Here is an 18677-nt window from a genome sequence, read left to right on the forward strand (position 1 = left end):
TGCACAAAAAAATCACAAACAACACTAACAACAACAAATATAATGACTACTAACTCGCGACTGATCAAAACCGCACAATTGCTGTATATGGACTGTTATTTACATAATAATGTTAAATAAATATATATATGTATATTGCGTAATAAATGTGTCTTCTTATCCATTTGTATAATAAAACGGAAAAGACCAGAACCAGCTCAGCGGCAGACACTTTTTTCTGCCATTTATGCAATGGTGCATACATTAATGACCCGGTACAATAAAACGGCCGTCAGAATGAACGGAGAACAAGTTTAATGGTATTTTGTTTGTTGTTGGCTTCTTTCGATTTTTTTTTTTGAAAATTTATTTTATTTCTCTCAATTTTGTTTCTGTTTTATTATTATTACTACTGTAATCTTGGATGCTATAATTTTCAAACCTCGAAGGTGAAATTCGTTGACGTAGGTTAAGGCATGGTCGTTCTGGGATGCTCCGGGAGCGGCGCGACGCTTTAGATGTAAGCCAAGTAGCTAATAATGATTTATAAAGAAAAGGGGCAATAAAGTGTAAAGACCTTGTATCGTTAGTCAAATAGAATGAAACAGTTTAAAGCCTATCATCATGTACTCAAACTCAACAAAGCACCGTCCAAACAATGTTCTCAGCACCACGGCAACGTCATTGTAATGTAACGCTGCATTATTATAGTCCGGCCGAAAAATCTCCTCAGATTAGGACTACGTGCGTGTTGTCTCGAATTTATTTGTTTCCCTCACGACCGATTGTTTCCCCCCTTCGATTTGTTGTTGTTTATTGGCCTGTTTCAATGGGAAATTCAGCAACCGGGACGTGAGTAAATACATTTAATACATCATTATATTTTTGTTGATAACGGTGCCTTTCAACAGTCGAGGATCACTTGTCTGCTATTTAGAGGCCCCACTTTGCTATTTGCATTTTTTGTCACTCTTTTATTTCCACGCATCACGTCCATTGCGCATCTAAAATACTGGGAATTACACAATCAGCAGATTTATGCATGTTTAGGATACTAGGTTGACGAAATATACTAAAAATGTATATTTCGGTATATATATATATAACGAATATATGTGTATATATTTGTATTTGTATATATATATTGTTGTTGTTTTTGTTTCGATTTGCATCTAGATTGATGAATGCTATTTCCTGGATGTTAATTGCCTGATTGACATTGATGGTCTCTCACTTTGTTTCTGTCTCTGTTGATGATGATGATGCTGTTGCTTTAGGAAGTAGATGTCTGCAGGCCGTGTTTCCACATGAATTGTGATGAAATCAATTCACGTGTCTCTTCTCGCATACCGTGACGCGTTGTGTTTCTCAGTAGGGCAAGGCGAGATGAGGATTCAGGTTTTTATTATTTATTTATTTGAATGGAACCTTGCGCTGGGGACCGACGGATTGTATTAAGGACGTCTCCGAGCGTTTCGTCCCGATAATTAATACAAATTGTGGTGTGCCCTTAACATACATTCACGCCGTTTGTCCGGAGCGCGTTTTTGGTATGAAATGATGGCATGAAGGAAATCAACGTCGACCACGCAGGATCCGACAACTCTTTATACAAATAACGATTAGCGTAATTACCAGGACGTTGGAAATTTATGTAGAAAAACGTTCCTGATGATCTTTACAATTTATGTATCAGCAAGAAAATTAGTTGGCAGGAAATTTGTATTTCCGTATTGTCTTGTATATATGGGAAATTAAATATAATTCTATAATGTATCTATATCTATAATGGTTTTAAAACATGTAAACGTATTAGTCATGACAAAATTTATACAAGATTATTGTACTCTAAATATAATTATTAATATATTTCAAATAAAATAACCATTGCAACTCTTTATTATTTTTTCATATAGTGTTTCTATAATTATTATATTTCTTTATATATTTATTCTTTATATTTTATATTTATTTTGTACAGAGAAAACCACATTTTCATCAAATTTGATTTCTTACAATCTAAAGCAGAAGTCGGAGAACTTTTTTACCTATTACCCCAAAATATATTTACGACGACATTACCCCATTATCTCGTAGAGGAAGGACAAATTCTAATATTTTTCATGGTTAGTTAGATATAAATTTAATTAGGGGTAATTCACACCATTTTGCAAACCCCTGGTACAAGTACCTTCCGTTTTTTTTGGAGGTATAATTTATACACAAATATTGAATATTACGGGGGAAATGATTTTATCACCATAAAACATATTTTTTTTATACTTACAATATTTAACAAGATTGAGAGCCTCTTGTCTAAAGGAAATTGACTTATTCCGCAAAATTGTCGTTAAATCTTAAATATTTATGAATATGAGGAATTCAATTAGTCATCAATATGACTTACATCTTAAAGTTATAACTAGAAAAAAAAAAGAATATTTCAGTTTCTTATATTTGTTATATAACTTTCAATATGTAAATGTAAATAATCTTGCATTTAATATTTATGTACAAAAAATGCATACGATAAAAAGTTCGTTAGTTATAAAATATCCTAAATATCCCTTCTATAAATTCGTCCTAATAATACAAATGAAAAGAATGTATTTGTTCTTTATTAAAACCGGATAAATCGTTTTTCATTCAAGATGACTTAAAAAAAAATACAATTTCCAATAACAACAATGACTTTTTGGATACAAACGTATCTGTTTGTGTCTACATTTAGCATATATTCCTAAACTTAATAATCATAATAAAAATTATAATAAAACAAAAAAAACTGCTGTAACTGACTATTAACCATAGGTTTTTCTGCCCGGAACTAAATTTAATTTATCAATCTATCGAATTTTGAGAAACGACGATAACATCAGATTCTCACAAATTTACACAAACAGCTCGTTTATCTCTTGCAAAACGAATGCTTTTTTAATTACTTCGCAAAAGAAATTAACTACATTTCTTGGAGATTTATATATAAATAGAAAATATGTCAATTGCTTTACTTTAATGTTTATAATAAAATTTTGCTTAGTAGTAATGATCATTTGGTTTACGTAATTAAATAATCATAAGTATATTGATTATAAATATTGTATTTCATTTAATTACTATTTATCAAGCATAATATGAAAACATATACATCTCCATCGAAGATTGAAATTCAATATGATTTTATAAGAAAAACACCTTTGTTATTGTAAACATAATCGACTGGACTTTAGTCGTTAGAATATCCATTTGTTTTCTAAAGCTGCATATTATGTATCGTTGTTGTTTCTAACCTCAACTAACATTTATTATTTATATACATGTAAGGATTATTATATTCCCTGTTGTGTCGTCGGATGATTCATGTTAATTGTAAGTAAAAAAAAACAAGAACAAATGTATCTACTTTTATGTATAAAAATTAATCCACAACTATAAAAAATCTAGTGTAAAAAAATCTACATTGAATAAAGAGAAAAAATAAGCGAAACAGTTTTCTATGTGGAAGAAAATAAAAATATTAAAAAAAAAACTTATTAATTATATTCTTAGACAGATTTTAACATACATAACGTTACAATAATAGCAGTAAAATATTAAGACTTCAAACCGGACTAATAGAAAAAAATACATTTTTGAAAGTTCTGAAATTTTTGTGTAATTCCCCATTTCGTAAAATTTTAATAAATTTTATGATGAAAAAATAAAAATGTATCTCATATATTCATTATATTTAAAATATGTATGTGATTTTGTTATAAAAAAAATACATATTAATTCACATTTTTTTTTATTAGTCTATTATAATTAATTTAATTAAGTATTAAATGAATTTAATTTGTCGTTGATCTATTGAAATTTATGAAGTAAAAAATGTATAATTAAAAGTAAAAAAAAAAACTATTAGGAATATTGTTACATTATTTACGTCATATTCATAGTAAAATAATTGAATTTTGGCCTTTTTATTTATTATATTAAGCTTTTATTTTGTATTTTAATTGTTTCAATAAATATTATTATTATCGAATTCAATTAATTATAGTTATAACAGAACTCTTTCGTAAGTCAAGGACTACATCTAAAAAATCTGATTGTAAATGATCTACATGTGGGTCAATAGGTCTCGATTGTTGGTCTCGCGTAAAAGTTGATGTATCAATAAACTGTGTTTTTTTTTAAATAAAAATTAATATAACGTTTGGATATTAAAGTGGAATTGGGTCTATCGTTATATAAAATTTTTAAAATCAAACAATTATTATATTGTTGACTGTCTTTAAGTAAGTTTTGTAAAATTCCTTAGGACATCTGATCATTAACTTTCACTCTTATAATAAATCCTACATGCAATATTTTGTTTACACGTAACTGGCTTGCATATTCTCATTCCCATCAAACAATGCCATTACGATGACCTTACAACACATTACGTTACATTGAGATCGGGGAACGTAGTTTTCCTCTTGTTACAAATTTAAGAGCAGTTAATTCAACGCCTACAGCTATGCAATCTTCTATAAAACCAGAGTGTAAGTAGTAGCTCTCGGTAATATTTAATAGATTCACTCTTGAAATTGTCTTGTTGTTTAAAAGTTATCAAACTAATTTGTATATTAAATAAGATAATTAAATTCGCATACGTATTTATATGATGCTTATATTAACATTTACCTAAGTGTAACTTATGGTTCAATCACATTATATCATATAATAATTTTTAATTGTAATCTACACACAAATACGCTCAGTATATAGAAGATGTGCACGTAACGAAATTAACTAAAAAAAAACATGAAATTATTGACATTTATGGTATAAGCAACAGTTGCACTGGAAATAGTCATAATTATATGAATATAGGTTACTTTGGGGTATATATCTATATATATAACTGCGGAATTTGCGCTATGCAATCTCTTTCATAATTACGTAATACACGAGCAAATAATAAATAATTACAATGCACGGCGTAAACAAAAGTCTTGTGGGTTTTCTGAAATAATTAATGAATTGATACCAAAACACAATTAATAATAATAATAATAATAACTTTATTTATAGTACAAATAAAACACATACACAAATTATTTCCGTCCTAAAATAAATATTTGAAAAATAAATTAGGAAAAGTAGATTATCGTTCAATGTCACTTTAAAATAGAATAATAATCCATGATTGTAATAAGAACTGTTATGTTGGTTTTTTTTTGTTGTAAAACCGTCATGGACGAAGCACTTTTATTCTTCTTATTATATATCTTTTATTGAACACATTTACACATCAATATAATTAATATTTATTTACGTTTTCACTAATAATAACAGACGTATTTTTTTATTTAAATGATCTAAAAATAAATTACTTTAATAGTAAAAGGATAATGAAAATACAATTGAAGGAATAAAAACACTATGAATGATTAAAAACTGCATAATATTATTCATTATATTCACAAACATTTTTTAATCAATGAACGTTAGTACGTTAGAGCTAACTTGAATTATTCATTTTTCTATATTAATAAATCAAAGAGATTTTTTTTATTCGTTTGTTATTATTTGTTCTTTCTTATTTTATTTTATTTTGCATAACAAACTCATTGCACTCTGCAGAAGAAAATAGTACACTTTTATTTTCTGTCATTGTTTACTTCTTTTATGGCATCGACTGATAAACAGTGGACATAATGTATGTACAAATAAATAAATAAATAATAGTTTATTTATGATATGTTAATTTGATATTTCTCTATAACATTGGTGTTTCATATTTATACAATTTGATTTGATAAATAATAAATAAATGTTGTTTATTATAGTTTAAACTATGTTTGTTCTTATATTTTCCTATTAATAAACATACTACTTAACATTTATAAATTGTAAATCGTAAAATACACAAACAACGTATTTTCTCTTAGTTTTTGCATTCAAAATGCTTGTTGCGAATGCATTCTCAAGGAAATTGACTTATTATTGTTTGTCAGCGTCGAATGTAGTAAGTATTATATAAAGTTTGATCGGCATATTTTCATCATTTTTATTTTACACCCAACCGACAGTTAATGCAAATGAGATGATTGTTGTTATACGACTTGCATTTAATTTTATTAAACTGTCTGAATGTAGAGGAAAAAATACGATGTGTAGAGAAAACAACGGGATACACGTCACGTTTATAGGTAATTAGTCATAATTAGTTTGTACATTTTGATTTAATCTAAAGATATAATACTTGTTGAAAACAAGTATAAAATATGAGACGAAGTATTAACTATTTTGAAGTACGTTATATAAATAGTAAACGTTTATATAATTATGATAAATCAGAAACATTAAACAATAAAAGTAGAGGAAAATATTTAAAAAAAAAACTATAGTGATATAACTACTTTCCTTTTTTTGCAAAAGTTAATTGAGTGTTTATATATAATTAAGAAAAATGATAATATTGACTCTAAGTTAAACAATTAATTAAGTTATGATTACTACATAATTACTTTACAAAATGATTTCGACTGTAGTGAATTTAAAAAATATAAATATAATATCAACAAAAACCAATAACACATTGAATTTTCCGAATTTGTAGATAGTGACAGAAATATACAAATGTAGCAATAAATGACATATTAAAATATATTTATTTATTATATAAATATCTGTTTACTTGTTGGATTTGGTTCAGTATTGATAATTTATGTTCCTTTTATAATGCTATAAATATTAAATTAATATTGACACTTGAATGTAGGAAAAATATAATTGATTAAATATAAATAAAATGACAAGGAAATAACATAAACTGTATATTTAAAATTCAAATCAAATGTTGATAGGTTAGGTAAGAGGGGCACTGCGGAGGGGCTAAAGGTCTTTGTGTGGGTCCTCAGTTGCAATGGCATATTAATGACAGTCCATCAATCGCAGTGCCATGCCATAAGAGCAGACAGTAATTTCATTGCTCATAACATACGATGTACATATTAGCCGGAGTGAATTAAAACTACAACCATCTAGTGTACCCCGAGTACTGACTTCGCTGAAGCTGTAGGAATAAAAGAAGGCTAGCCCCTGAAACCTTCTGAAAGTGCACAAGCATCAGTGCATATCGCGCTACCGGTGCCCACAGTTACGCAACGCGACTCATCCGAGCCAACCTTCGAGTTAAGCCCAAACCAAATGAAGTGCGATTATTTCGGTATTAGCTAAGCAAATATTACTCGTTCGTCGTGTATAAAAGTTTAACCACTCAGACTTGATCTACCATAACTGTGGAGGTTGCTTGCAGCCCCGCAGCCCGCGACCCGCCGACACCTCTGACTAACCCAGGTAAGTCAAAAAATTACAAACAACCTAAAAGCAATAGCGAATGCAAGCAAGTTGGCGTTCCTCTCGTAAATGTTATTCGAATTTTCCAAGGCGGCGGCGCCGGGAACTGTACAGGCTATTATGTAAATAGCTGAGAACAATTGTTATTATGCGCGCGACGTACGTAATAAACAGCAACACACAAAAAAAAAACATAGACAAACAAACATATACAATTAATCTCGCCTTCCGAGAAATGTTTTCTGAAATGTTGACCGTTCGCGAAGTCCATCGCAAGGATAATGCATTTACATACGGAATTATTCCAGCCGTGTACCGAGTAAAGCGAAAACAAGGATGAGAGCCACTAAATACGCAAATAATTCGGCACAAACAGATTCACATTATGTCGAAAGCGGGCGGAGATAATCACCTTTTAATTTCGCCTCCGAAAATATTTGTACAAATCATACAATTAGACAAATTTGTTCCAACTGAACAATATTTGTTTTATCAAAAAATAAACGTAATATATATATTATTTATTTACACATTTGTATTGGCCTTTATTTCGATCAGAAGGCTATCGTCTTATCGCCAATCTGTTTTATATTAAATAGAATAAAGCTTTAAAATAAATGGATTTTAAAATCATCACAATTTCAATTAATTAAGTAAATAAATAAAATACAATAAGAATGACTAAAACGCGATTCAGCATTACACATGATCATATACTCTTTTCTAATCAAGTTACTTAATTAATATTATTATTTACACTTCTAATTTGGTTATGGATAAAATTATTTCTGTTGTCCCAATTAGGGACAATAAAAATTTGTATATTGTTCACATGATTGCAATAAAATATAAACAAATATTTTTAAGACATACGTTTATTCCAAGAACAGCTGAACGTGTTTATTTGTTTAATAATTATAAAAATAATGTTAAATGAGTAACCTGTTTTATTTGGGAAAATCCGCGTAATTGAAATGGTATCATTTTTATTCATTCTATAAAAATCACGAAAGGATTTACAATAACAAAAATTAAATTGAACTGCTGCAAAGGACTATTGATCATAGGTCTTTCTGTCCATTTAATAATATTTTTGCACCACTTATATATATTATTTTATAATTTACTGCTAATTATGTATACTATTAAATATTTATTTTTGTCATTTATGTATTCAATTAATAATAATGCAAAGTGTGTACATTTTATTTCCAAGAAGTTATTGTATATTTATATTATTGTGAAAATTAAATCGGCGACTACGTGAAAGTCGTAAGAAAAAAATGTATTTGCATAATTAAAAATACGTTAAAAAAAATGTGAGGAATTGGTCCTTTTCACATCTTTACAAATATATTGTTTTCATTAATAAAAATCGTAACATATGAGTTTATAACACTAGATTCTATAAAGCAGGAATTACGTATAATTATATTTTATTGTGCTTTTCTTGTTTAATACGCAGCGTGTAAAAGAATATTTTTACGATTATCACAGGCGAAGGATAATTGTGCCCATGAAAACAAGAGTCCGTTTAGCATCTAATAATAGAAAGTGATCACCGTGATCCGATCGGATTTGAATTTTTACACTAACAATATTAAAATGATCTCCACATCGCACAGCATTTGAAATGGAAATGTTGCCGCGTTTGAATTGCAAATTCGATTCGTGCGAAACGACGTTTTTTACGAAATTCTGCCGAAAATGAGACAGAATATATAAAAAATAAAAACGAATAGCGCGGAGTGTGCACGGTAAATCTGCATGTACATGGATATCAGAAAAGCGTAACATTACGTAGTAGGATATTATTTTGCTTTTGTGTCTTTTGTCAACAACATTATAAAGCTGATATAATGTAAAGTTTGGAGTTTTTTTATTTAAAAAATGCGCAAAAATATACGTAATTGGCTATTTATACCAAATTACTTTTAGTTCGTTTAGTTTCGGAAATTAACGCGGTTTATTTAAATGGAAAATTTAGCGGTCCGATTATGCGGGGCACTTTTCAAATTGGCGCACCACATTATGTATTAGCCAGAGTGTCGACAGGAAAGTGGTTAGCTCTTGAATGGAATAACTATAATAATTTTTCAATTAAGAGCTGAAATACATAAAAAAAATATATAATAATACTAATTTGACCTTTACCGAAGCCTACACTCGCTCGCGGCGACTTGTAATGTTTACACGACTTATTTGTCTCGATTATAAAACATGGACACACGTATTTACAAAACACTTTCCATATACACATGCATGCAACTATGGACTAAATACACGCATATGTATACATATACGCTGTTCATTTTAAGGGATTATTTTTCTTATCACATCACATTGTTCATGGCTTAAGTATTTGATCCTATTTGTTTGCTACTGCTACAAGCAACAAAAAAAAAGCATGTACTAATAGCACGGATTTATAAGATTTCGTTTGGGACTGTGCTATTTGAAGTGTGAGCCATTCGCATGCAAATTTTGTTTGCGTTCTATTTTGCTTTGTTTTTCGTCCAGTCTAGTGGCTGGAAATAAAAAGAAAGAAGTGAGAATCCTGGGAGCTGCATGAATCGTAGGTATCGATTTGTGCGCTCTTGCACCAGGAGAACAACAATTGAAAGGAAAACGGTATTTGAGCAGGCACCCTTGGCAATTCCTGTAACTTTTATTGCGATGTATTTCTATTGCAAACCCAGTGTTTACAAATACTAACTAGAATTATGTATTTATAATTCGTCGATAAAAAAAACTTGTTAGTCATTATTATAATATGTGATTCCGTCAAACATATACAACCAAAATGTCTCGTGACCTAGGGAACAAGTTTAGATGTCCTCAAGAGTAGCGAATGGATAGAACAAGAAAAACAAAATAGAAAACAATAGAAATATATATATAATAGAAAGTGAGCGCGACCAATATCTTTAATTGCAAAGTAATTGCGTTGGGAAATTTCAATCGGATATAAGACATGAATGCTTTCCACTTGAATAGTTGAAGTTTAAGAATTGCAAACTGTTATTATTCATTTCTTTTTCTACTTTCACTATCTGAAATAGAATACTATACTTTTCAAGGTACATTTACATTAACAAAACAGTACTAGATACGATGATTTCAAGTATAATTAAATTGTTTTAATAAATATAATCAATTGGAATAATAAAACTATTGTAATGAACATAAATATTATTAATATAAATCGATATCTATGCATATTTTAACAATTAGTATAACTATAATTACATGAAGATTTTACTAATAGAAAGTTTAATTTTTGATAAAAAAAATAACACAGTTGCACAAACATGTATTTATTTATTTTTTGATATAAAAAAAACGTATTGATTCATATTTATTGAAAATATGAACATTGTTACAAATATATTAACAATCATTAAATAAATAAATCAACAAGAACAGACAAAATGACATTAAACAATTATATATTTCATAATTAGTAATTATAGGATAAATAATAATAATCATGATCATAGGTTATACATATATTAAGTTGATAACTGTTTTATACTAGAAATTTATACAATTAAATGCGTAGTATCAAGTCACGTGCTAGTTTTACATGTACTTTAAATCTTATATTTATTATTAAACATTTGAAATTGTATATATTTCTACAAATAATTTTAATATTCAAATGAGATAATAACTGCGCATAATTTTCATTAATTTCTTGAAGCACAGAGTGTAGCAGAAAATTTTCCCATAATTGTTTCTTGATATTCGATCATAATAATTTTAATTATAACACATTGTATTAAATTAAATAACATGAAAATATAACAGTTTTATTCGACAATTTGTTCAGATAAAGATATATTTTTTGTTTCTGTTTTATTGGGTTATTAATAGTTTTACTACTATTTTTAGTTTATGTTGGAAATTAATTCATTTTACAACATTTGAATATTCACATAAATATAAAAATAATAACATTTATTGTAACAAAACATAACATATACTCAAAAAAAATATAATATAACAAGAAAATTAAGGTTTTTCTGTCCTATAAATATAACATTTATTGGAGTTGAAGATAAATAAAAATTAAAATATTTTGCTTAAGTAGAAAGGTAAAACTGCGATTCTACCTCGGATGTACAATGTATATTAATAGATTAAATCTATAATAACCTAAATATGGGTTATTGTGGAACCGATTAGAATAATTAGAATCAACTGAATGATTCGATATTTTTCATTGAGATAGGATTCGAGAGGAACGGCGATAGTAAGTGTAGTTTACGCATGGTGTAATACAAGTATTGGATTGAATTATGGACGACCCTGATTTTCCTCTCGTCTCAAGAACGCACCACCCGCGTTCCGTCGAAGGAACTGGCGCATTTACCAACGTATGATTCGTAATTTGCTGCTCGTCCGAGTTACTCGCTTTTTATGTAAATTGTCTTTGGTGTGTGTCAGATGTAGAGGTGCGCATGTGGTTTTGAAATTAGTGGTCAGTGTTGTTAATAAGACGTCGCAGTCAGCGACGAGCTGTTAACATTTCCCCAGTTGATCTAAGAAGCGTTCACGGCATTAAGCGGGCAACAATAACAAAGAGAAAAGACAAACTGAGAACTGCAACATGTTGATTGTGTCTTGTTTAAAATACGGTGCGGGATCGAAAAAAACTTTCAGCTGACGAAGTCACCGCGTTTCCTACTTCAGTTGTTTTGTTTTTCTGTTACACTTACAAAGTATTTGTACCAAAGTATACCAATAGAAAATAAAAGTTATGATACAATTGTGAGTAACCGATGTTAATAATAGTATTTAAAGGAAATATTGCAGAAATCTTGGGTCACTTAAATATTATTATTATTTAAACAAACAAAAAAAAATGAGAAAACACAAAGCGGCTTTAATATCACGATTTAAAAAAAAACTTCTGTTCTGTCCTGTGCGTCTATCTAGGCCAAGAGGATAATGTGATTTAAAATGCAAATATCATCAATGGTTTTCGGCTTTCGAATGTACTTGATTTATAAAACCTAATTGATTTTATTTTAGAAAAAGATTATAAGAATAAATACTATCGCTCAGCGTCACGTCGACGTATTTATTCAATGATTAGTGAAAATTAACGAGTTCGGTTATTTACACTGCGCGAGAAGTTCTTGTATAAAATTTATTGTTATTATTTATTTATTATTAGTAATAATACATATTTCGGTTTGCAGAGTTTCAGAAAGCAAGTCCGCAGTTCGCTGTCTCTGAAGTGCCGCCCCCCGAGCTAACGCCGCCGTCATCGCCGACGTCCCCAGATTATCAATCAACCGATCTAAGAGAAAAGTAAACCAGACATCGTAGAATGGTAGAAAGTGATCAGGCTTCAAAGTCCAAGAAAAAGTGTGATGTAAAGGACGACCGAGTGCCAAACGGATGTGGATCCAAAGAAATTGAACTAACTGCGTTTCCGTCTCGAAAAGACGCTGAGAAGGGCGGAAGCGACAAGGCCGACTTCGAGGGCGCGATCGTACAGACCGGCTATGGCAAATTTCACTATCTCCTGCTAACAGTATGTGGCTTTGTGAGCACGTCGGAGGAGATGGATGTCATCTCGATGTCTTTCATCCTACCGTCTGCACAATGCGACTTAAACCTGAACACCCAGACGAAGGGATGGCTCAACTCTATCATCTTTATCGGGATGATGGCCGGGGCGTACGTCTGGGGATCAGTGGCTGACTCGCTAGGTCGCAAGAAAGTGCTCATTGCGATTTCCTTCATGAACGCCCTCTGCATCGTAGCGTCGAGCTTCACGCAAAGCTACGAAGTGTTCATGTTGTTCAGATTCCTAAACGGGGCGGCGTAAGTTGTTTGAAAGCATCCTTACATGTATGATGTTTACTTTTAGTGGTGTTACAGGTTAGGAGGCAGCGGACCAGTGATTTGGTCCTACTTTGCAGAATTTCAACCAAAATCGAAGAGAGGCTCTATGCTGTCATTCATGGCTGCATTTTGGACGCTCGGTAACTTGTTTGTGGCGGGCTTGGCCTGGCTCATCATACCATCGGGAATTGGATATTATGGAGAGCACTTCATTTATAATTCATGGCGCATTTTCCTTTTGATCTGTGCCATACCCTCTTTCTTGGTGGCCATCTTCCTGTTTTTCCTACCAGAAAGCCCGAAGTTTCTACTATCCTGTGGAAAAACTGAAGAGGCCTTGGAAATATTCAGGAAGATATACCAAATCAATACCGGAAACGATAAGAGCATGTATCCAGTTAAACACCTTATATACGAAGAGAAAGTGGTTAGCGACGTAGAGCCGAAAAAGTCGGGCAAGTACCTGAACATGCTCACTGATATTATAGACAACAGCAAGCAACTCTTTATGAATCCCATACTACGTTTTACCATAATATCTATCACTATCAACTTCACCTTCCACATTGGATATTATGGTTTAATGATGTGGTTCCCGGAACTTTTCAATCGCTTCGACGAGTTCTCCAGGGAACATCCAGGCCAAAGCGCTTCAGTTTGCGAGGTTACAAAATACGTTGTAAGCTCAGGAAGTCAACAATCCGGTGGCGAATGTTCGGACAAGATTGAGAGCGCTGTGTTTCTGGAGTCTTTGATAACCGTAGCAGCGGCGATACCTAGTAATATAGTTGCTGTGATCGGTATGGACAGACTAGGAAGGAAGTTCTTTTTAGGTGAGTGTCTCATGTCGTCTCGAAGAGTAGTCCACAAAACAACTATTTATTTCTGCTTCTAGTATTCAGCACCTTTACATCTGGGATATGCGCTGCTTCGATGTATTTTGTTTACAACAAGTTGCACAATCTGGTCGTGTCTGCGGTGTTCAGCAGTGTAATATCCTGTGGCAACGCAGCGCTCGACTGTTTGATCACAGAGATTTTCCCCACTAACCTTAGGTAATAACCTTCCAGTATTATATCTCATTTTTTGTTTTGTTGATGTAAAAGAAATGCTAATGTTTTATTCTTATGCAATAGAGCGACGGGAGTGGCCATTTCAATGGTAGCCGCCAGGCTCGGAGGAATTATAGGCAACATTGTCATAGCGACACTTCTGGATTTATACTGTCCAGCTCCAACATTCATTGTGGCTGCTCTCCTGATAGGGGGAGGACTTTTATGCCTATTTTTGCCAAACACGACGCGCGAACCTTTGTCTTGATACCAACCGACAGATGGACTTTTATTTTAATTTTCTAATGATTATGTTTTAGTTATTTTAGTTATATTGCCTATTAATATTATTTAAGTAGTATATTATAAGAGCATATATATATGTATATATATATTCATATAATGAAAATGTTACTATTAAAATAAATGAACATTCCAATGTTGAACAATTCTCGTGTTAATATTGTAGAATTCTTATTCTGTGGGCGATGCTAACTAATGTCATTAATTATTATCTCTGTTTAAACTTTTAAACTACTCACCCACACACAAAATTATTGTTGATTACATAATATGAAATTATTAAGGTTCATAATTAGGTATTCATATAGTATACAAAAATGTGTACCAATAGGAACAGTATGTTTGTATTTTTTACATAATTTTATTATATTTAATATACATAATTAGTAGTCGGATACAATATAAAATATGATTTAATGATTAATTTAAGTTTAATTAAAATTCGTAGAATTTTTATCATATTTTTTATGTCTTCAGCAGATCTATATAATATCAAGGCAATATGTAGAATACATTGCATTTGTGCTGAAGATTTTCAAAAAAGTAAAATGAAATAACATAATAGCAAAATACGTTGTTCGTGGTTGACGAAAGCATAATCTAAGTGGTATATGTCTTTTCTTTCCGTGTTCTATGGATAGTTAACTTAGTAAAAAAATATATAATTAGGTTGCTAGTTTAGCCGCGCTATACTTCGCTTTAGACCACATGGACTTTTAAAGGTTTGTTAATATTGGTAATCAAATAATGACTATTTCTTTACTGCATTTGAAGTAAATATGAGCATTATTTTGTGAGTATAAATAACTGGATAGTAAACCAGTTGAAACTACCCAAAAACTAAACTATAATTTTAAAAAAAGTGTTAGATGTTAAGTATAGAAAAAGTGATTTTTAAATATCGAATAAATTATATTGACATCTATTTTAATACAGATTTCAAATTCGGTGTTAATATTCGGAAAAACGAATACATATATTTTTCATTTCCAATAATTTTTAAGATATGTTGAATATAAATTATATTTCTTGACATGTGTGTAATTATTCTAACACTCGTATATCGTTTATATTTCATGTTTATTGTAAGTAATAACTACAACATGAAATCAAGAACATAATACTTCACGTGTACGATGTCTTCATAACTGATGGTTTACACTGATTAAGGTCGTTGAAAGTTTAAACAATAGGTTAAATTATTTTGCACATCCTTTAGATCAGGGTTTCCCAACATTTTTATGTAGCGGCTACAGAAGTTGGAAAATTCGGTATATTTTGTTACTCATAAAAACAACTTTTTAAAAAACCGGTTTTCGGAGAACTACCAAAAGAATTTTTACAACTTTTTTTTTATTAAACTTTATACAATAATATACAAATAATAACAAAATACAGTTTCACAAAACTATACTTAAAAACTTCTGTAATATTAAACAAAATGAATACAATAAACGAATAACAGAGTCATTTAACGAAATTAATATAAAATATTATTTTATTTCTTATTTTTCTCAGGACATATAATTTTAAAAAGGAAGGAATGTCTATAGACCTAATTCTCAAACAGGTCCTTGTTTTAGGTAGAAAAGTTGCAGAAATAGACTCTCTCATTTGCTACGTGCACAAAAACGTCGCTCCATTACTTGAGTTTAAGCTGTCTCCATTTTATGCGATTTTGTGGCAAAATGTTTTCTTTTAATCAAGTAATTAAAATTATTTATTTATTATTATATTTTAAGTCTAGGCTTGTTTTGTTTATTAAGAAATAATGTCTGTTTATTTTTTGTATGTATTAAACTTTTATTAAAACTACGCATACTATAAATATATTTCTTGCTAATAAGTTGTCGTTCCACATAGTCAAAACTAATTTCATTTCAACGAAATAATACTGCCACGCAGCCCCTTTTTAAAATGGATACATTTTTGTATTATATAATTTAGTCGTAATTAGAGGGTTCATATAGTTGACTTCTCAATAAAAACAATGATATGGTCAATAAAAGTAATTAGAATAAATCCCTCTAAGACTGCTCAAAGACATAACCACGAGCAACCACGAGATTATCCACAGTGTCCAGTAGTAGTTCTATATAACACAAAATTTTCAATTATTTTTTATTAAATTAAAATATTTATCGTTTAAAGGAAAATAAATTATTGGTAAGTTTGGATGCATTAACTATAACCAGCAAAATTAATCTTCATTTCTAAAAGGTTACCGACATGGTCTACATATTTGTAGTAATAATCAAATTGATTTTATACTTTTTCATAATCATTATATATTGATTCGTCAATATTTTATTTAATCTAGGTCTTCAAATGGGATTAAGATGTATTCATCAAATTCTCCATCAATAATATTTTTGATATATAATATAATCCATTCTTCAACCAATTCAAATTCTATTTGTTTCTTGTACCTTACGTATTCTTTTATTCCTTTCTTACGTATTAAGAATGTTTTATCTTCACAGGACTCAATAGCGACTTCCGTTATTTAAAAGCAAACACGCGGTTAACAATAGATGTTAAGAAACTAATACCAAGCCTTTAATATTACAAACAAATGGAAAATCAGCGCCATCACTTGGTTAATAGCAGTATAACAAATTTATTTCTTCTGTCCTCTTCGTCTCACGAATCCGGGATCAACATCTGGAATCTAGATGATGTTTTAAGAAGTTTATGTTACTTTCAGCAGATATGATTTAATATGTTGCGAATTATGTTTGACCGTTGTGTTTATGCACACAAATAAAAAGAAACAATCGTAGTCCACCGTAGTCATATATATGACTACGGTGGCCCGACAACCGAAATACCGTCAATCAAATTCCCGACATTTGAAATCCCGACTGTATCGAAATCCCGACAACCATAATCCCGACTGGGTCTATATCGTAAGCCCGATAACCGAAAGACCGTCTATTGAAAGCCCGTTGTTCGAAATCCCGTCTACGATAATCCCGACAGTGTCTTTTATTATTATAATTTCTACAATAACATTTTATATTATTCTACTATATTTTAATAAGTACGACAATTAATAATCTTATTAAGTTTTAGATTGTCGGGATTTCGATATAGTGGGGATTATGGTAGTCGGGATTTCAATACACTCGGGATTTCGGTTGTCGGGCTTGCGATATTGCATCAAAAAGGTTACCAAACTCTGGACTAAAGACTTGACCTAACTTTGGACAAAGAACATGTCTACCTGCATATACAATTGCAATAATTATGAAATATCTATAAAAATGAAGGAGCATATAAACTCGTACTTTAATTTTATATATAACAAGCAAAAATGAGAAAATAATGTTCTCTGGCAGTTGTTCGCAGGCGTTTGGCATCGTTAGGGTGCTGTTACATATATGAATATTCAAAAGGTAACAAATAATATTTATATTATTAAATATATTTAAAGATCTTTGTAAAACATTTAAGTTTTTTCCTAGATAAAAAATAACAAATAATAATATAATTCATTAAATTTATAACATTGAAACTTTACACAAAATAGAAAAAACAATATATATAAATATTCAACTATAAATTAAAAAAAGATATATGCAGTCAATCTCATATTGCTCCTCATTTCATATATTTTTTTTAATAAACAAAAACATAATTCTTAAATAAGTGTATCATGTAACTCATTACACATTTAAAAGTTTTTTCCTAGTTAAAAAAACATAATAAATAATAATAATATAATTCACTAAACTCATTCAAACTTTACACAAAATAGCAAGAAACAATATATATATTAAACTATAAATGTAAAAAACGATATATGCAGTCAGTCTCATATTGCTCATTTCATAAACTAAACAAATAATAATAATATAATTCATTAAACTGATAACATTCAAACTTTACACAAAATAACAAATATATTAAACTAAATTTAAAAAAGGTACATAGTCAGTCTCATATGTTATTTCTTATACTAAAAAAAAACAAAGCATAATTATTAAACAAATATTTCTAAAATGATTGAACTCATTACACATTATAGGATTTGTATAACTCCTAACTGTTGGACCTTATCCGCAAAAGTTTGTCTATCATCCTATCCTTATCCTGTTGTAGAACAGTTAAATCTGAAAGAGACAAAGAAAATATACAGAAAACATTTAT

General features: G+C 29.9%; 1 protein-coding gene across 5 annotated transcripts in view; it reads left to right on the forward strand.

Moving 5' to 3' along the window:
- LOC108558924 (synaptic vesicle glycoprotein 2B) overlaps positions 1–14572 on the forward strand; it is a 35648-nt gene extending 21076 nt beyond the window's left edge. Inside the window, exons 1-5 of one of the 5 annotated variants that reach the window (XM_017915997.1) lie at positions 565–831; positions 12519–13149; positions 13207–14003; positions 14066–14225; positions 14307–14572. In XM_017915997.1, coding sequence (XP_017771486.1) covers positions 12650–13149; positions 13207–14003; positions 14066–14225; positions 14307–14490 — 1641 coding nt within the window. In that variant the 5' untranslated portion in view covers positions 565–831; positions 12519–12649 and the 3' untranslated portion in view covers positions 14491–14572. Of the gene's footprint in view, positions 1–564; positions 832–7066; positions 7312–11732; positions 12085–12345; positions 12458–12518; positions 13150–13206; positions 14004–14065; positions 14226–14306 lie in introns of those variants that run through there. The other 4 variants (XM_017916000.1, XM_017915999.1, XM_017916001.1 and 1 more) reach the window with 4 other exon arrangements.
- The last annotated feature ends 4105 nt before the right edge of the window (positions 14573–18677 follow it).

This window comes from Nicrophorus vespilloides, unplaced genomic scaffold, assembly GCF_001412225.1.
Source record: "Nicrophorus vespilloides isolate i.1.1-1 unplaced genomic scaffold, Nicve_v1.0, whole genome shotgun sequence".
Taxonomy (NCBI): domain Eukaryota; kingdom Metazoa; phylum Arthropoda; class Insecta; order Coleoptera; family Silphidae; genus Nicrophorus; species Nicrophorus vespilloides.